Genomic DNA, 21,536 nt, shown 5'->3' with positions numbered 1-21,536 from the left:
AGGAGGCGCAGAGAGGATTTAGGATGAAGAGGAGGAGCAGTACCAGGAGGTGCAGAGAGCCTGATGAGGAAGAAGAATGAATCACCCTGATGGTGAAAGGAGAGCAGGTTTGTGATGAAAGCACAACGTCTTCACTCGTCACCTGACGGCCTCTCGCTCCTCTCTGGAGATCACACTGCTGAGTTCACTGTTTCTTCTTCTGCTGCTTCAAACTGAGTGACGGACAGGTTCTTTCTGTTTAACACTTTAAATCCCAGCGAGACAAAGAAATAATCGCATGACCACATTTCACTTCCTGGAAGAAATCATGTAAGCCAATCAGTGTGCAAAGGTACAACCTGCTGCAGAAGTTTAATTAATACAAATAAAATGAGCCGCATTGCTGCACGGCTGATGTGAAACATATACATAAAACATGCGTTTGGTTCAGAAACGTTGACATTCAGCGTATCCCGGGGTTGTGCAAACATCTTTTTCTGGCGACTGGGTCAGCTGACCTCACTCAGCTGCTCCACATATTACTCACATATTTGTACCTTGACATTCACACGCACACAATATATCAATGAATCACACTGAAGAAAGGAGGACGCAGGAGAGAAAAGAAGAGCAGGAGGACCAACGTCTTCTGGGTGGCCAAGAAACAGGAGCTGAGGACACACACACACACACACACACACTCACACTCACACCAGCATACGAACCCATCTCCCAGCAGTCGGTCTCTGCTCCTCTGACCAGATCTCCCATCACCCAGGCGTGAGAGAAGGTCCCGGCTCAGGTCTCTCCCATGTGAAACACCAAAGAGCTCGGCCTCAGCGCCTCGGGAAATAATAATGAATATGGAATGATAGTCTGTATTTTGTGCTGCAAATGCAACCAGATGCAAAAGGTGGAAAAGGAAAAGAAAAAAAATCAGGAGCAGATGTCTGAGAAACAAGAGGAGCGGCCAGCGTGCCCTGCAAACATATTGTAACTCTACCCAGCGTGTAGCATAATCACTTATACTTATAGGATGTATATCGCCACTTTGTAATGAGGTATGGTATGGAATGGTTCTGCAGCTGCACGCCTCCCTGGGAAAGTTCAGTTGGCCTAGACACAACACCACCCAATTAACATAGGGACCTCAGACGACGAGGAAACCGCACATGCCTGACACATTTCTATAGCCGACTGTACATGTGGGGGAGAGGGTGTCATTTGCACATCTTCCTCTTCCATACAGGCTGCACAGGGTTCAGACGTGCAGGCAGCTGGTGTTCAGTTCAGCAAGGACGGAGTGCAAGTTCCTCAACGGTTCCTATGAAATCCTACCAGAAAAAGTTACTCCTCACTTTTCGTGAGTTTGCCCTCGAAAGTCCAGCAACACACGTCAATTTACACTCGTTACATGAATACAGTCTTTTTAAAATAAACATCCGTCTTCACAGGAAACAACTCACTTTGGTTTTGGCAAAAAAAGCAAATTTTAAGGTTTCGGAAAAGATCTTGAAATACCTATTTATGTTTAGGCAACATACTTAGTTCGGTTTAAGAAAAGATCTTAAAATACTGAGTCAGGTTTGGCAAATGATCGTGAAATACTGAGTTAAGTTTCGGTAAAATAACTACTTTGTTAGGTCTTGGAAAAGATTTGTGTTTGGGTTCAAATATCTACGGAAGTGGCGTTACTTACATACAGAAGTTGCCGACATGCCCTGTGTGGGCAACTTTGCACATAATTCGACTATTTTTCCACATTTATTGTATATTCTTTTATTCTATATCTGTTTCTTGATTTTTGTAACACTTGCAAATATTTCATAATTTTATGATTATATTAAATATGTAACTATAGTAAAAGTAGAAATACCATAATTTATGCCATTACATATAAAAGTCCTGAATTAAATATGTTGCTTAATTAAATGTATGTATCAGCATAATGTATTTTTTTACATGAAGTACATTATGCTGATACTATAATGTACTTCATGTAAAAAAGTATAGGCACTCATTGTGGCTCCTTTTAAAGGGTTGTATTGTTCTTTGTTTTTATCACTGAAGAAAACATGTAAGAGCATTTTAATACATAGTTCATCAATGTGTAGCCAGTTTTAAATACTTAGTATAGTACTGCATAATGACATGTCTATTGTTATATATTATTATTATTATATTACGTAATGCTGTCACTGACACTGACAGTATGACCTCCTGATTTGGCTTATTGTTTGATTTTTTTTTAAAGTTGTATTTAATTTTTAATTTTTTGTGTTCTAATATTTGGTGTCGTCAATTTATCTTGTTATGTTTTATTTGTATTTAATGTTTTATTGAATTCTACCCCCCTCGAAAACGAGATGGTACATATCAAAGGAGTTATCCCTATTAAATAATTTGCAAAACGAAGCTCTCGTGTTTGTCCCTTCAAAGCCACCGTAGTGTGAGGTCACAATCCAAGATGGCGCTCCCCGTGCGGACTAGCTTCAAACATCTCCCCCGATTCATTCACAAGTTTAGTTCTCCTAAAAGAGCACTGTCGTCTGGAAACACGGTAGGTGAACATACGTAGTTATCGGTTAACGTTTTGTGAGTTTGAGTTTGGTTTAAACTCGTGTTTGTCTCCTGTTAAACCCGAGCTGACGTCATGTAACGTTCATTTATTATTCTTTTCAATTAACAAACTCATTTGAATTAGTTCAGTCGTGACTTTGGATGTTTGTAAAGCAGCATTTCAGCTGTTAATATGATATATTCAGTACACGCGTTTCCTTTTATTACTGCTTCTCCTCCTCTACATCACAGAGGTACATACTTTTTACTGTACTACACCTCAGAGGTACATATTGTACTTTATACTGTACTACACCTCAGAGGTACATATTGTACTTTTTACTGTACTACACCTCAGGGATACATATTGTACATTATACTGTACTACATCTCAGAGGTACATATTGTACTTTATACTGTACTACATCTCAGAGGTACATATTGTACTTTATACTGTACTACATCTCAGGGATACATATTGTACATTATACTGTACTACATCTCAGGGATACATATTGTACTTTATACTGTACTACATCTCAGGGATACATATTGTGCATTATACTGTACTACATCTCAGAGGTACATATTGTAGTTTTTACTCAACCTACTTACTTACTACCTGGTTAACGTTAGATCATAGTTTGTGTTTAAATGATAATGTAAAGATGTAAGGTAACTGCTCCCAGTATCAAGCAATTTGTAATCGCGCCGTTCATTTGCACTTTGTGTAAAAGACATTTATGAGAGAAAAATCATGTGATGGTCCAGCTCTAAAACCAAAGCAAATAATGGAAGCACAACGAATGCATCCCCTGCTTTATGGTCTGTTTGACTCTAAATGGACCATAATGTACTAAATGAACATCATGCTGTGTTGAAGAATACTTGAAACTAGAGATTGAGACATAAACTCATGTTTACAATGTTTACTGAGGGAATAAATCAAGAGAGAAGTAGAGTCATCTTCTCATAGACTTCTATACAACCAGAGGAGTCGCCCCCTGGTGGACACTAGAGAGAATGCAGCTTTAACACATGAAGCATCGGCTTCACTCGGCAGAACCGGAGGCCACAAGATGAAACGTGTTGTTCTGAATAATAAATATGAATATAAACTACACGTGTCGCTGGAGTTTTGTCCTTTCCTGTGGAGTCGACCGTCAGAAGCTGAGTGAAAGAATTCAATCTTTTTCATCTCTTCTGGGGACGAAGAAGCATAATTGTTCGGTTTAGTCTATTGCTGTCTCTTCTAAACTGTACGTAGAGAACACTGGTTGAGTTGTTGCAGGACGTTTTGGTGTTTAAAGCTGACAGCAGAAAGAGTTCTGAGACTTCAAAGAGGGGAGGGTTTTCCTTCCTTAGAGAGCAGATGAACGATAACATGGTTACGCCCCAATCCCTGGGGGAAGGGCATTCTGGGAAATGGAGTAAATCAGAAGCTGAAGCTGAGCTTCACAAGTTAAAGCAAAATGGTTTCTCCATGTAAACAATTACAACATGTCATTGCATGAGTTCAACATGATGCATTGATTATTTAGGTTTTAGAAAACCACAAAATTGTTTTATTTGTTATTAAGAATTTTTTTTTTATGGCCTAGAATTATTCTGTGGCCGCTTTCATTTGTGACTTGATCTTTTCTTTCTTTCCTCCTCGTCTATCTTGAGTTCATTCGCTGCACTTTCCTCTCCTCGTCCTGCACGTGACGTCATATCCTCAGTAGCACTCTTCTCTTTTTTTAAAGGTGCTCATAACTCAGCGGAGAGTTTTCCTCTCGCTGCCTCGGAGAAGCAAATGGGGTGTGAAGTCAAACAACGAGTCCCCCGGCACGTGTAAGAATAACCAGTGTGTTTCAGTACAACAACGCTGCTAATTATTGAGCCGGTCTTGCATTACGGTGCAGTTAACTAAAAACCTCAACCGTCTGCCCAAAAGCACCGTTTTCCCTGCTGGTTGATGTACGAGCTGTAACACAGTATGCACGTTCACCGCCTGTGTTTAGTTAAGGCGACGTCTCTGGAGAGGCCGCAGAGGTGTGCGACGAGAGGGGGGTTGAAAAGCATCACAGCAGTGCTTCATTACCAGCACTAACATCAGAAATGAAGTGTTGCTTTTCATTTCTTTAAATTGTTTTTTTTTTCTCCAAATGTGAGTGCAGAACAGCAGCGCGCTCACAATGCCCCGAGGTGTGATGTGCGTCAAACAAGACGCGTTTTCTGTGCTGGAAAATGTGTTTTTAAACAAGTCGCCGAACCTCAACGGACTGACACAAAGATGAAGTGCGACATTTGTCTCTGACGTTTAATATAAATGTTTGTGAGGCAGCTGTGTGCGTGTGTGCTTTTTAAAATATCGTCACTGGAGGTTAAAATTTGCTGCTCATGAAATATCGGAGACATGATATGAATGAATGTGACAGTAGACACGTTGATTTTCACAGCAGGCTATTTTTCATTGAGAGACACCAAGTCAGGGAAAGTCCAGTTGCATTGTGGGAAATGTAGTATCCAAAAGTAAAGTCTTGAAATACCTCACACTTTCAACACGCAGATAGAAAACTGCACGTTTGTCTTTGTTGTAATCAAAATGAACCACAGCTGAATGTCTGCACATCATGGGGGAGTAGCATGTCTTAAATTGTGTTTTCTAAATTCAGTGAACTGTAATCAGGACCAGAAGTGGTTTTGAAATGTTTGTCGTCTTAAATTAACTTGTGAAAATGTGTTGTTGCTGAATTCTGTGGTTTTGTTTGTCTACTGAAATTAGTTCTAAGAGTCTCTTAAAAAGTCTTGCTTCTTGTAGAGTTGTGTCAATACCGATATTGACGCGATCATATCAATTATCAGCTCATTTACGCTACACATAAACAACAAGACCTGATCCGTACATCCTGCCTAATCGTTACTGAGCATGTGCAACCTAGTGCTATACACCTGAGGTTAAACGTTGTCGTGCACCCTATTGTTTCCTTGATAATCGACTTTGTGTGTTGAAATCTGCAGGAGGAGAGCTAGTTAACGTTAGCTGTTAGCTGTTAGCAGCAGGTGGCCAGCACCGTCCTGCTTGGCTACATAACAGAGCTAACAGCGGTTGCATTGAATTACATTGAGATGCGTTCAAGCTCTCTTCAGTGAAGATGAGTTCTGGAAGATTAAAACTTTTTCATGATGTGTTCAATTGTAATCGTGAATAAATGCAGTTGTTTGAAGATGTTTTCACAGCAACATGAATAGATATTAAAGCTCTACTATGACCTCCTTTAACTCCGATTATGTTTGAGGCGTTGCATACTTTAATAGAACCTGAGTTTGTTCGTTTTAGAGTGAATTGAAAGTGCGTACAACCCGACCGCCTTATGCTAACCTCCAGCCTCCTGTCAGCTGAACATGGCCGCCTTTTGAGGATGTTCATTAACTGCTCGCTATTTATTTTCAACTGTCAGAAAAGCACCCGCTAATTCTCAGCAGTCCCGTCCCGTGTAATTGGGCCATTACGCGTTTCTGAACAACTGTCCCACACGTCAACGCATTCACTCGAGCTTTGTCGAGTTACAGAATGGGTCTGCGTCTCCTGTGTTTTTACTGATCCGGCACCCTTCTGCTGACCGTCTGGCACTTTTAATTAAACTGTACTGAGAGTGTCTTTGACGCTGCAGGAGGAAATGACCGGAAATGACTGGAGAGGAGCTGCCAGCGGACCGTAATCTCATATTGATAAATGTATGAATTCAGTGCTTGTGCCGTTTTATTTTTTGTGACTTATGTGTTTTTTGGGGTATTATTGGCTCTCCCGTCAGTCGTTTGCTTCCTGCAAGTGAAATTAAATTACACACGTCGACACAGAAGGAGGAGGAAGTGGTTTAATGAAACTATTTGGAAGGAAACAAGTAGCTCTGGCATGTACGTGTTTGTCTTAACAGTGAGTTCAGCTCGGTGTTTCCAGCTGCACACGACTGCTTTACGTGTAATAATGTGGTTTTAACAGGCCTGGACCTACAGCCAGTGATACTGTGAGAAAGTTAATAATACAGTTTATCAGGCTGGTTTGTAACCTGTTCAATCAATCAATCAATCAGTCTTTTCTTACCGTCCACACACAGCAATAAATGAGTTGATATAACGTTCAAGAATTACAGCAAAAAGACGGTGTAAATGCATAAGTAGCATAACTATCACCAATTTACGGGATTTGAAATAAATAAAGCTCAAAAATCCTCTAATTATTACCTCAGTAAACATTGTAAACATGAGTTTATGTCTCAATCTCTAGTTTCAAGTCTTCTTCAATACAGCATGATGTTCATTTAGTACATTATGGTCCATTTAGAGTCACACAGACCATAAAGCAGGGGATGCTTTAGGGCGGGGCTACACGCTGATTGACAGGTCTCTACCAGAGATTCATACATATATATTTATATATTGCAGCATATTAACAGCAAATGCGAGAGAAGATTTTCCAGCCAGAGCTGAAACAGGTTGCGCAAAGCATCGGTTCATGGACCTATTTGGGGTTAGACGGGAACCCCCCATTGCTACCTGTTATTCCACACATTGGCGTTACGCATATATCAGGAACAAGTGTTCAAAGTTCTCTCAGAGCTACTTTGTAAATCTGTTTTGTTGTCGTGTAACATCGAGTATTTCTTTGGTTTTAACGTCTCGTCACGTACAATTACATCAGCAGGTAACGTGACACCGTGGTTGGTGGAATGTCAGCTGTCAGTGTTTGTCACTTCCCATAAACTAGAAAGGTCGTAAAGCTTCCTGTCTTGAGGGGCGCTGCCGCCCCCCCCCCCCCCCGGCTGTGTTGAAGTCTGCAGCCTGTTTTAGGGGCTGGACTCTGGCGCTGCCGCCCCTGCCCTGGTTATTTTTGGAGCACCGTCGTGGGCCCCTGTCTGCGGGGAGTGCTGTTTTTTGAAGGGCATCCAGTCCCATTAATCAGCCAGAGGGACCCCACGGCGCGAGCGGGCCCCGAGCCCTGGCCCTCCACACTGCAGCGTTCTGTTCCTGTACCCCTGCTCTCCGCACAGTGTGACGCTCAGAGGAACCTCATCAATCTCACCTGTCCCACACGTCAACCGCAGATTTAATCAAACGCTCCTTTTTCGGGGGCCTTTTTTTCGCCTCTGCTCTCCTTCCAACACACTCACAGGGAGGAGGAGGAACAAGAAAAGTCCTGACTGGGCCACAGTCACACTTTTATTCTTATTTATCTTTCACCACATTGCCTCCTCCGTCACCTTCTTTCTCCTGCTTTACCCACCTCTCCGTTTTGTTGCCGTGTGTTTTCTATACATTCATGTTTTCTCTGTGGTCGTATGCACTTTGTTTCAAGCTGTGGCGTGCACCCACTTTGGCTGAACATACACAGGCTTTTAAGGATAAAGGGGGGGGGGGAAATACACTAAACCCCATTTCCTCTGCGATAGCTGACTGAAGTGCAGCTCTGTTGGTCGCCAGCGTTAACAGGTCCCAAAGTGAGAGGAAGACGGAGATGAAGAGAAGATACAGCGGAGCGGGCGGAGGTGTGTTTCAGCATGATGCCGGTGTTAATGGGGTACGTGAGGCGCTGGGACAGAAGAGGAACACTGAATCCTGTGTGTCGGGACGCCCCGCAGGAGGCCCGTGGAAAAAAATCAGTCTGTTTGACGCATCTCGGCGCAGCCAGGTCCAGATCTGGAGCTCCTAACAGGCCCACAAAGAGCTGATGGTGTAGCTCACAGCGTGGGTAAGCGGCGATGCCCCCCCCCCCCCCCCCCTGCGGAGGTGTGTTTTTCGAGATGTGTTGTAATTGGCGCTGGTGAAATGGTGGTGTCCGTCGTGCCCCCCCGCTCATCAGCCCGGTAGTGAGAGAGATGTCAGTGGGCCACTCCGGGACTCCCGGAGCTCTGATGTGATGTATGAGGCCGGAAAATGAGCCCAGGACGGATCTGAGGAGAGAAATCCACTGTTTTTGTCCAAAAACCTGTGATTAATAACATCGAGTCAAGAATGGAGGCCGGGACGTGCTGGAAGCTGCAACTGCTCAGTACCATTACTGGCAAATCTCAAGTTCATGCTCTTTATTGTCATACAGATAAAAAAAACACATTGCAGTGAAGCAGTTCCCCTCCAACAATGTGCAAACAAACATGAAAAACAATAGTGCAGCAGTTGAAATGCAGGAATTAAATATGCAATATACATCTCTTGAAATAAAACTCTTGAAATAGCAGGATGTACTCACGTTAGCGTGTTTCACGTCGAGCTAGCTAGCAAACTGAGAACGTGCACACCTCGTGGATACTTCAGAGCAAGTGGACAAAGTTTTCTCGGGCAAGTCAAGCGTCATCTTGTCAAGTAAAAACCGAAAAACTTTTAGTCTTTGAAGCTGTTTGTCAGTTTAACTGTGTATGTTTAGCAGCTTCACACCGAGCATTTTGAATGATGCTACATAAAGGCTCATGAACCTGCGAGTCCACATGTTGTTTCTTAATAGAAGGCGTTGGTTTTTGCCCAGTTCAACTGTGTTGACTTGACTTGTCCGACTGCACGGCTTTATAAGTCTGACTTGATGCTTCCAGACCAAACTCTGGTGTGTTTCGTCCGTCTGGCCCCAGTGTGATTTTGTTATACATTCCTCTGTAAAGATGTTGCGCTCACTTACACGATGAATCCAACGTTTGTCGTTCACTTCCCACAATGAAGTGGTTCCAGGAAGAGAAAAGGGGAAATGTTTCCACCGAGTCCTGGATCTCCTCTGGAATTGTGGGAGAGAAGAAGACGACCGTCTGTTTGTTCTTCAAATGAAGTGAATGTTTTCCGTCTGATGCTCCCTTTCCACCAGTGTGGATCCTTAATGTGAGCTGTCAGATTCATGTGGACGGACACCTTCACAGCTTAGCTCGTGTTGATGTGGGCAGAACGTTTGCACACGACCGCCGTCCCCCCGGAGATGACCACACACACACGCAGACAAATAACACGTATTCCGGGAATGGTGCTGCGAGTGTGAAAACATGGCCTTTTTCTTTTTAATGTATGTAACCTTCTAGCTTGTTGGCGTCAATGACACACACACACACACACACATGGTGCGTTGTGTGTTCAGCATATGGCAGACGTGGCTGAAGGAAGCTTTCGTCACTGTGGTGACGATGTAATATAATAAAATGAAACAGCCAGCCAGAGATGGATATGAGGAAAGAACAACCAGGGTTTGACTCTTTTAACGTGATTTTTCTTTTCTAATTAAAAGGGATAATATTTCCTTTTTGTGCCTCGAGCATTTTTCTTGTTTTTCGAGAAGCTATCCACACGTCGTTCTGTCTGGTCGGTCCATACTGAAATATCTCAACTATTATTGGATGGATTGCCTTCAAAGTTGGTTCAGACGTTCGTGTATCTCATACGATGATCCCCGATGACTTTGGTCAACCCCTGACTTTTCCCTGACGTCACCGGGCGGTTGCCATGTGTGGACTTTGGTGAAACGTCGAGCGCTTCTTCATCTCAGTCGGTTAGGCGACTGATTGGTCGTTTTGGTCTCGGTCAACTAATATTTATAAGTTGTTTTTTTATGCTTTTTGTTAATGCTAAATTACTTATTTACAGGAAATGTATGAACCCATCACATCAAGATTTAAAATGGTGCTTTTATGTGAGTCTTTGTGGAGAAACTCAGTTTTACAGATCTGACCATTAAATCAACTAAACGATTAGTCGGCAAAAACAGGGCTGTACGCCATTGTCTATTATGAACGTTGTTGTCACTACCGCATTGCATTGTGGGATATTAATGCTGGCATGGTGTCCAATGTTTGACTTCAGTAATACTTCACCGTAAATAGCACGTCATACCTGTGCTGTTGGTTCCATTCTAGCGTTTAGGACAAACAAGTCTCAGATATTGTTTCAGCGTATTAAAAATCATGTTGGTGTGTTGTCGTGTTAAAGGTTAATTCAGCATTGAGTAACAGGATGGACGGTTGCACCTCTGCAGGTGTTCAACAGCTAACACCTGTTGTGACATCACTGAAGAGGGGTGTGGCCTAAAGAGCAATGTGCTTTGAACATTTTAACGTGTATAGCAGTTTAAACACAAAACAGTTGGTCCAAAAACGTTTGGAGCAGACGGCAAGAATTAATGAAAATGTATGTAAATTCAATCACAGTAAAATTAAAGTATTATTGATTATCAGTGTGTGCAAATAGCCACATTTTAACCCCTTATCTTCTGATGTTTCAGGTCTTTATGAAGTTGTTTTAAATCACCTCTTAACATATGAATAGAAACACGTATTTGAATGTTGTGCACAGGTGTAATATGGCCAAAGTATGCTTGATAATGTTTTATTACTGTTGGCTTTGCAGCGCAGTGTTCAGTTCCAACATTTAATTGCTTCACAGCATTTGCTGTCTCCTCTGTCATTACGCTTCAGTGGATTCACTACGTTCACTTCCAGCGACCACGAAGTCTCTTTTGAACATGAGCCCCGACTGGAACACCGAGGCGTCTGCCGAAAGCAGCGGCGTGCGTGATAGCGCGGTTGCCCGGTGGCTGGTTAGCCGCAGCGTTGACTCTCATTTGACACTTGATTGGCTCAAATGACACCATTACCATGTCTGCATGGCTAATGGCTTCCCCTGGGGGGGCCGCAGCAACATGCGTTTGGTGTGTCAGCTCGAGGTGAGAACACACATGAGCCAAACTCGAGGGGGCCCCCATCCGCACACCTCTTAAGAGGCTCTCAGCATCAATGGCACTCCAGTGCAATTACCCCGTCGGTAATGACATAAGCACCCAGTTCCTTCCTGCCTCTCTCTCTCTCTGTGACCAGCTCCCTCAGGCCAGTAGATGGAGACTTTGTGGACCTCTACGCTGGCCTCAGAACAGTTGTTATTCGATCCGTCTGCGCTGAGAGACGGAGAAGCTCTGGGCCACGCTGGCGAGAGAGCAGCTGCTATCTGATCTCGCCGGCTGCTCTGGGACCCGTCCCTCACTCTGATTGAATGTGATGGAGCTCAGCTAGCTGTCAAGATAACCGATTCCTCCGCAGCGACTTGAGAGGTTATCCTCCAAAAAGCCTCAGGTTTTAGTGATTTAGTTATGATCAACTTGAGGAGTGCAGCACGGGATCGCCAGTCAGATCTGAGGTGATAACACTGAGATCCCAGGGGGGGGGGGGGGGGGGGGGGGATGAGAGCGTTTAAAAATGGGCTCGTCTGTCCAGCTGTTGCCGTTTACAACCCATCAACACATCTCACGTCAAGCTAAAACAAACTTAACCTCGTCAAACTTGTGGGTCATTTTCTTTGAGAGAGATTAAACGGTTATTACACTGTCGGCCTCAACGTAGTCTCAACAACTGTTGGATGGATCGCCATGAAATTTGGTTCGGACATTCGTGTCCCTCATCGGGTGAAGTGTAACGATTTTGGGACACCTGACGTTTCATTTAGCGCAATCATCAGGTGAAATAAATAAATTTAAAAAAAAATATATATATATATATATATATATATATATATAAATAATTTTCACCGTTTGGGACGAGCGCTTTCCATTGCAAACGTAATTAACTCGGTTTTAGCTTGTGTTGAGAATTTTTGCAACAAATAGAATAATAATACGCATCATTATGTCATCATTGCACATATAACTCAACTTCCTGGTTCGTGTGTTCTTAGTACGTAGAAAAATGCCTGGTGTTGATGGTCCCTCCATCAACCTGGATCTTTTAAACCTTGTGTAATCCTAAACCTTGTGCACGTGTCGGGTTCACGTTATCGCCGCCACATATTCCTCCTCCCCACGCCAACAAGACCACGATCCCTCACCACCGTCTCACCTGTGAGTTGGAGCAACCGAGGCCAAGCCACAGCACCTCTGCCGGGAACTGAACCCGGGCCTCCACGGTGGGCAGGCACACGTGCGTCACTCACACACTTTGTCTTACGAGCTGCCCAACAAAAACACCGAGCACCAAGCGTCTCTGTGGGTTTCTGCTCCATCAAAATCCCAAATCTACCGTGTAACCGCGTCGGTGAAGAAGCCCTAAGATTTTGGACGCCGTTGCGGTTTCACGTCGGGCACCGCTCCGCTCGCCCTCTAATTGCATGATGAGGTGCTCGGTGCCACAAGCAGTGGTTTGAAACCGATTTTCAAAGCCAAAGTTCGGTGGGTATCGATGCCAGAAGAAACGAGGCGGCGGTCTGGCCCGGCATGGCAGAAAGAGAAACATAATGTTTGCCCAGCGGTGCAAACACAACGAGGGATCTCCGTCCTCCTTCCAGATGGGGTTGGAGAGCCCGCTGCTATTCTTGCGCCAGTTAAATAAGGTTCAAATGTTGGTGTTTTTATGGTTCTGCCTCCTCTTCCACTGTCCTCCCCCCTCCTGTTGTGGTAACGGAGGCCTTGAAGTTGGCCGTACTGATGTTTGAGTGTTATTGTTGGCCGGCGAGGTGATGCATTCTTTGTGCTGGATGTGTTTGGGAGAGAACAGAGGTGCTAGCCATGGAGTTAGCATCTCGGTAATAGAAGCGTGACGGCTGCTGGCCTCACAGACCTGCCAATAGTTTAGCACTGACACTTCAGTCTCTGCAGGCTTTCTCACCTTTCCACCTTCACCCTCTCTCTCTCCAAACACAACTTTCTCTTCTCTTTTTTCCCCTCTTGTTTAAAATCATTACTGCATTCATTTGGATGTCTTGGAAACTTTAAGCAGATTAATGTATGTACCATCTTAAGTTTGGGAAACACTAATATGTGAGATCCAGACTGTTGGCGTCTTTAACTTACAAAATGTGAATAAATCGACCCTGATCACATTCCCCGTCTCCTCCAGGAGCCTCCAGGAGGCGGACGCGTGTTCTCGGGGATCCAGCCGACCGGGGTGCCCCACCTGGGCAACTACCTGGGCGCCCTGGAGAACTGGGTGGGCCTGCAGCGCCAGTATCCCTCTGTGCTCTACAGCATCGTGGACCTGCACTCCATCACGCAGCCTCAGGACCCGGCACAACTCAGGAGCAACATCCTGGACATGGCGGCCAGCCTGCTGGCCTGTGGCATCGACCCAGAGAGGGCGATACTCTTCCAGCAGTCTCAGGTGGGCAGAAGAGGGATGGATGGATGGATGGATAGATGGATGGATGGATGGATGGATGGATGGATGGAATGTCTGCTGTGTTTCATTACAAGCTGGAATTTGTGTGTCCCTAACAGGATTTTCGTGGCAATTTTGTGTTCGGGGTTGTCCGTCCATCAGTGGTCAAAAGGTTTGATGTTTTTGGACACAACTCAAAAATTCATATGCTAAATCTGTAAATGTTAACCATAGATTTGTTTCTACAACAAAATATTACTATGCATGCTCCTTAATTTATCTTCTCTAATCGGAAATTTGAATTGATGTGCAATGTATGAGCACATCATAAGTGTGAATATAAACTCCTTTCTTGCAAAGTAAGATGTAAAATCATATATGAATGCCTGACACATGCATAATGTGCTCACACACTTATTTCACATGTTTGCTGTGGTTATTGAACAAAACATCAGCATGATGAATTCTGCGGTGGACTTAATGTGTGTGTGTGTGTGTGTGTGTGTGTGTGTGTGTGTGTGTGTGTGTGTGTGTGTGTGTGTGTGTGTGTGTGTGTGTGTGTGTGTGTGTGTGTGTGTACATGGTTTTTAGAAAGGCAGCTTCTGGTCTCCAATATTTTCATTGAGTCTTTCGGCTGTTTGTTTTACTGCTGTCCACTCTGCTGTAGTGTTTACCTGTTGGGCTTGCACCCAGAACGCTTATTTGATATGCTCCTGATTCTTATCTCCACTGTAAGTAAATACACAGAAGCCATAAAAACACATGAAGCTGTTAAACATGAAATTAAGTCCGACTTCGGCCACATGAAGGAGGTGAGGAGGAGACGGGACGTTCAGTGAGGACGGAGAGAGAAATCAGAACAGCTGGTTGATTCTCTTCTGACACGGTGTGTTTTCTTACTCGCAGGTTTAGGTGTGTGTGTGTGTGTGTGAGTGAAAGAGTTCAATCCATCTGTGTCTCTCTGCCCCCCCCCTTACACATACTCACACACACAGTCCTATTTTTATTCCCGTTTAGCTTCATGCCACATAACTTGGCAGCGAGGCGACCCTCCTGTTGAACACGCCTGCTCCACATGTAAAAACACAACGGCTGCCCAAAGAAAACACGAAAATACTCCACTTCATTGACGAAAAAAGAGCAGATCTAGTGAGCGGTACGAAAGAACGTACAGCGGTTCGTATTATAGCTTATTAAAAATATTTTTTTGAAAGATACTCCAACAACTGTTAGGTTTATGCAACAAAACTACTTAGTTGGGGTTGGGAAAAGTTCGCAACATATTTGGTTAGGTTCTGGAAAAGATCGTGAAATACTTCGTTAGGTTTAGACAAAGGTCGTCTAATATTTAGTTAGGTTCAGGAAAAGATCGTGAAATACTTAGTTAGGAAAAGATCGTGAAATACTTTGTTAGGGTTAGGAAAAGATCGTGAAATACTTGGTTAGGTTTAGACAAAGATCGTGAAATACTTAGTTAGGTTTGGAAAAGATCGTGAAATACTTGGTTAGGTTTGGAAAAGATCGTGAAATACTTGGTTAGGTTTGGAAAAGATCATGAAATACTTGGTTAGGTTTGGAAAAGATCGTGAAATACTTGGTTAGGTTTAGACAAAGATCGTGAAATACTTGGTTAGGTTTAGACAAAGATCGTGAAATACTTGGTTAGGTTTGGAAAAGATCGTGAAATACTTGGTTAGGTTTAGACAAAGATCGTGAAATACTTGGTTAGGTTTAGACAAAGATCGTGAAATACTTGGTTAGGTTTAGACAAAGATCGTGAAATACTTAGTTAGGTTTGGAAAAGATCGTGAAATACTTGGTTAGGTTTGGAAAAAATCGTGAAATACTTGGTTAGGTTTAGGGAAAGATCGTGAAATACTCCGCCCCTGCTCGCTCCTGTATGTTGGTTTCTGAGGCTTTTATACTTCCTGCTTTATGATAACATATTGATTTCATGCGATAGCTACATATTACAGCGCATTATATTTTCGTAGGTATAGCTACGAACGCTGTGTGAGAACAGCTTGCAAAAATGAAGTGAACAAATGGGCAGATTCACCAGCACCATGAATGGAGGACTTGTGGAGTTTTATTGCTCTTCTTCTTCTGGGCTCTCATCCACATCTGTCCCATCTCGTGTCTCTCAGTCTGTAATGAACACTGGCCCCCTACATGTTAGCCAAAATCCTGGTTTATGTGCCCGCTGTGTGGGTGTTGACGTCACGCTGACTAGAATGCTTTTCAAGCAGCAAGAGAAAGACCAGAGCCAGCGTCCATAAACTTTAATCTGCAGGATTCTCTCTCTCTGTCTCTCTCTCTCTCTCTGTCTCTGTCTCTCTCTCTGTCTCTGTCTCTCTCTGTCTCTCTCTCTGTCTCTCTCTCTCTCTCTCTCTCTCTCTCACTCACTCACTCACTCACTCATATGATTTATTTATTTTTCAGCCTCCATAAAAGCGGAGATGTTGGCGTTAATGTACCGCTGCCTCATGCACAAGCTACAGTACATTAACATTCACCTTTTCATTGCTTCACAAGATGTTGATTTATACGACCACATGCAACACTGTTTTATTAATTAAACTAAAAGTCAAGAAAAAGGAATCTATCACCGTCCTGGAAGCAAAGACGGTGAAAGCAGATGATGATGTCTGAGCTCAAGGGATGGATCTGTTTTTGTAGTTTTTCATATTTGTTAGCTGATATCTGACTCTCCAGTGACTTTAGCTGATAAACCCTAATGTGACCACGGCTGATTCAAAATCCAGGATTGTTTCATGTCGATGTCATTTATGCCCCAACAATTCACACAAACATGGAAAAAGAGAAATGTTGTCGCGGGAGTCAATAACATTGAACAAAACGTCTTTGAAAACTATTTCTCATCCTTATTCTCTCTTTAAGAAGAACAACATCAAAGAATTGAAATCAACATTTTTGCAAAGAAAGTGTTTGTTCTGAATCAGCTCTGTTAATATCAGGAGATGCTGAATAATGAGTCGTTTTTATTGTAAACTCGCCGGTGAACACAGGTGTGAGCGGCTGCACCTGTCTGACAGGAGGCCGGAGGAGACGCAGTACTCCTCTCTGCCACTCGGAGGCGCTACAGCGTCGCTCTCCTCCGGTCTCTGAGACCTCTCACCATGTTTGTTAGTGATGTTGTCTTCTTCTTCTCTCTCTGATGCGTCATCAACTGAATATTGTACAACACACAGAATACACATGTGTGTAATGTGCACATATTATTTGTCCATTGTATGTATTATTACTCGCCTCACACAGACCAACAATTATAGTGTAAATAATGTAATATAACCACTCGATGGTTATCACTTGTTCTTACCCAGCATGCAGCAGTGGTGTGTTCAATGTTTATCTCATGTGGTGGTAAAGATTTCACTTCCTGTACACACAGATCTGGATTTGTCCGACTTTGAGTTCCTAATTGTCAAAAGATCTGTTGATGCTTCTGAGTGAATAACTCTGATCTCAAGTAAATCTGCTGCGTTAGTGAAGCGTTATATTAGAGTCAAATATGAACGAGTCAAATATGAACGGGTCAAATATGAACGATCCAAACGAGGTCGCAACTGCATGAGACTTTCATGGTACCAGAACTCTTCTTGTTCTTCTCCTCTTCCTCTTCCTCCTTCTCCTCTTCTTTCCTCATCTTCTTCCTTCTCCTCTTCTTTTTATCCTCCTTATTCTCTTTCATCTTCTTCTTCCTCTTCTCCTTCATCATGTCTCCTAAGAGAACAGAATTACAACAACGCACATAAACTGTAGCAGCCACACTTCTGCTGTCTGTACCTTTTCACTCAAACACTCAATAACTCAGAATATCAAATCTACAATGTATAAAAACCATCAAGTTTATTCCTGTCACAACTCTGGATCCAAAGACAACTGAACCAGGACCGGACCTCGACATGTGACCCAGTGAAACGCGTGGGCCGTGCTGTTAATGTGTGTTCTCCTCTCTGTGGACTCGCAGGTACCCGAGCACGCCGAGCTCTCCTGGATCCTCGGCTGTCTGACCAGCATGCCCCGCCTCCGACACCTCCCTCAGTGGAAGGTGAGACTCTCCAGAGTTCATGCAGCGTTCACTGACGCCTTAAATAATCAGTCTTATATTATTGAGAAGTACCTGTGATTCAGAAGCAACACGTTATTTCCTTATTCATATAATCCTTCTTATAGATTTCTGTGTTGCAGCAATACGAGTTCATTGACTTGATTAGTGAACATATTTAAATGTGACTATAAGAACGACTGGTTCATCTGGTGGCAAATGTCACATGAACTCGTCTGTACGCCGGTGAAAACGTCTTTGTGGAGGAAATGAATGAGTCCTTTCCTCTGTCCTCTCCTGTCTTTGCTTGTTTTTAGTTTGTATCTCAACGTATCTTCCTTTGCTCTGTGTTTTCCTCAGATGAAGAGCAAACTAAAGAACGAAGGCAGTGTTGGTCTCTACACGTATCCGGTCCTCCAGGCCGCCGACATTCTCCTCTACAAGTGAGTGTGTGTGTGTGTGTGTGCAGAAACATTTTGATTTTGCATCTCCGAATGCAAGACATAGAATCATTTGGCTTCATGCAGCAACATTCCCTTAAATTCCTGAAACCCGGCAGCGGGACAGAAAAGCATGTTCTGTTTAAACAATCGGCAAAACGACATCGTTCATCACAGCCACGAGCTGTCAAAAGTCTCGTAATCATCAGATTGTCATCTTTCCGAGGGTCCTCAAACACATCATCTGTGACGAACGCTTCCTTCAGAATCATATCAACTCCAGCAGATATGTGAAAAGAGACGATAATATTACATCGGGAGGCAGAAACACAGATTCTTTAAAACCTGTACAAACAAAACCATTTCCTCCACAACATGTTTGTATGGGGTTTGTGTGAGTCAGACCTGTAATACTCGTTAAAATATCTAAAACACGGGAGCCAAAGCTGGTTTATTTGGTTTTCTGACGTATCAGAGAAAAATGAAGATGCCTTCATCTCATCCGGCATTTCTACTTCATCAAACAGAAAGAATCGTATTTCCTGCGCAGCAGAGAAAGGTTCTGGGTTTTATTAAAGATGAAATTCATAAATCACTTCCTCCCGGGTTGACGATGAGAGCTCCGGCTTTGACTCCCCGGCGTCTCCACTGCTGCGTCTCGCTGTGTCTTTGAACGCACCGCGCCGAGGCGGCTCACGTTGGTCCTTCTGGGTTTGCCGTCTCTTCAGGTCCACTCACGTCCCCGTCGGAGAGGACCAGGTCCAGCATCTGGAGCTGGCTCAGGATCTGGCTCGCATCTTCAACCACCGCTACGGAGACCTGTTCCCTGAACCCGCCGCCCTGCTCAGTGAGGACACGCACACACGCACAGTCATTTTATTCTTATTTTATTTTCTCCGGACTGAAGCTCTAATCTGTGAGTTGTGCACATTGACATGCGTGTGACGGTGATTTGTGAATTAAATCTCTTTTTTAAAATACTTTTTGTTCGTAACTGAAGTGACCAGTTCTGTAACCAGAAGAAGTCGATCACTTATTCTTTGCTGGAGTTAAAACCAAACAAACTTTTATGATATTTTAAAGCGGATGATATGCATTCGAACCAAGGTTACTGTCATGTTTATTTATCTCATTCATTATTTCTAGCTTCATGGGATTATCTCCTTTGCTTTGTGACGTGTTCATCTTCTTTGGTTGGAACATCTCTGCATTAAATCATATCTATATATTCAGTGTAAAGCTGCTTCCTGCTTCTATATGTCTGAACAGCATCTGTGGTTTGAGGTGACCTTATTATTCTAGTTTTATTTTGAAATGCTAGCTCTGATTTCCAGTTGGTGCTCACACATGGCGAACATGTTCAGAGCCCCCCCCCCCCCCCCCCCCTGATTATCACATTCATAGAAGCACAAAGTGAAGTCAGTCATGTGTGCAGTGCAGCTTTGATCAGAGAAACATGTCCCTCCTCTTGTATCAGAGTAATAGAGCAATAATAGATCTGATGACTTCAGGGGCTTCATGTGTGCACTTTCTGCCTCAAACTGGGTCTCATCTTCATCAAGGGAAGGAAATCCCGGCGCCTGCAGTCGGCTCATCACTTCACACCGAGATACGTCTGCGTCACACACACACACACACACACACACACACACACACACACACCAGGCAGCTGTAATGAAACTGTAATTCTTCATTCTTTCCTGCACAAAGACTCGTTTCATCGTCTCTCTCTGGCTGACGATGGACTCGATCCAAACCCTGAATGTTCCTCGTGTGCTTTGTCTTAAAGGGCGCCGTTGGTGTTTTTGAACCCGAGCTTTAGTGTCTGAGTCATGAACGATTCATTTGATTGTTCATTACGTAGACTGTTTATAAGAAGTGGACGTAGTCATCGTGACGTCACCCGTTGGTTTGTGGCCGTTTTGAAACCTCGAGTTCGGTAATTTCACCGTCGCCATCTTGAATTACGGTCGTCGCCGTGTTGTTTTTTTCGCAACCGATAAACAGGAAGTGGCCATGTTTGTTGTAGTTTTTTAATATTCTTCCTCTCATCATATTAATCATTTCCTCGGTCTGATCTCCTCCCTCAGGCTCTACACGAAAGGTCAAGTCCCTCCGCGACCCTTCCGCCAAAATGTCCAAATCCGACCCCCAGACGATGGCGACGATCACCGTCACCGACTCCCCCGACGCCATCGCCCTCAAGGTCCGCCGCGCCGTCACAGACTTCACCTCCGAGGTCACCTTTGACCCGGAGACGCGGCCCGGCGTGTCCAACCTGGTGAGCATCCACGCCGCCATGGAGGCGATCGGCGTGGAGGAGGCGGTGCTCCGGGCCCGAGGGATGGACACGGCGGCCTATAAGACGCTGGTCACCGAGGTCCTGGTCCAGAGGCTGACGCCCATCGGGGAGGAGATCCGGAGGCTGAGGGAGGACCGGGCTCACCTGGAGGAGGTGCTGGCTCGGGGGACTCGCAGGGCTCGAGAGCTGGCGGCGCCGGTCCTCAGAGAGGTCCGACAGAGAGTGGGATTCTGCTGAGCGGACGCTTTTATGCTGCAGGATGTCCTCAGTTCTTTAATGCTGCTGATTTCAGATTTTATTCCAACGATTGTTTTCATCTCCAGAATATTCAAGGATGTGACTTTTGTTTTGGTACTCGACGCTTATTTATTTGTTCTTCTTTTGAGTTCTGGCTGTCAGTTTCCCCAAATACCACACCAGTTATATTCTTTCATATGGTTTCCATTATTTTGTCCGCGGAGCCGAACTGTTATTCCATCGAAATAAGGAAAGGTTTTGAAAAACACATTCAAAGATGTAACGTTCACTGATTTAACTGTACGATGTTCAAATGGAAGTTGGATTCAGCTCACAGGTGTTGAGCTGAAGATGAAAAACAAAAAAATAAAATCGATTTTTGGACATAAATTTTAACTGAAAATAATTTTTTTCCTGTGAGTGCGACCACTTTGACCAGATTTCTGTAAACACAGTTCATCACAAGTGCTTTAGAAAGACAAAGCAAGTGAGATGTTTGAGAATACAAATTAATAAAACTCCCACAGATATACAGAAGATAATATTCGGTCTCAGACAGATGCAGTAATACAGGCACCGTTAAAAGCCAGAGAGTGAAAATACTTCAGTGACTTTACTGGACTGTGTGTTGTGTATATGAGCAATGAGACTGAGAGAGAAGACGGAAGAGGTTCTGTGTTGCAACAAGTGACATGAGACCATTGCAGATGACAGAGTATAAATAATACTATATAGACACACACACACACACACACACACACCACCAGGCTGTAAATCACTGCGACCCGCATTATGACAACGTGAGGCCGCCGTGACACCGGTGGTGTAATGAGAAGGTTTCATGTGAGCGCGACACCGTCACT

The 21,536-nt window shown here is 43.8% G+C and overlaps 1 protein-coding gene across 1 annotated transcript; it reads left to right on the top strand.

The window, feature by feature from the left end:
- Positions 1-2,446: 2,446 nt before the first annotated feature.
- On the top strand, positions 2,447-21,000 carry wars2 (tryptophanyl tRNA synthetase 2, mitochondrial; the record flags this gene model as incomplete). The annotated part of the gene is made up of 6 exons (XM_079277065.1): positions 2,447-2,539; positions 13,368-13,628; positions 17,617-17,697; positions 18,055-18,137; positions 18,863-18,981; positions 20,225-21,000. The coding sequence occupies 6 exons, from the start codon at positions 2,447-2,449 to the stop codon at positions 20,671-20,673; spliced, it is 1,086 nt and encodes a 361-aa protein (XP_079133191.1). The 3' UTR covers positions 20,674-21,000.
- Positions 21,001-21,536: the final 536 nt, after the last annotated feature.

Source organism: Melanostigma gelatinosum (genome assembly GCF_949748355.1).
Source record: "Melanostigma gelatinosum genome assembly, chromosome: 10".
Taxonomy (NCBI): domain Eukaryota; kingdom Metazoa; phylum Chordata; class Actinopteri; order Perciformes; family Zoarcidae; genus Melanostigma; species Melanostigma gelatinosum.
This window is presented reverse-complemented; position numbering and strand designations above follow the sequence as displayed.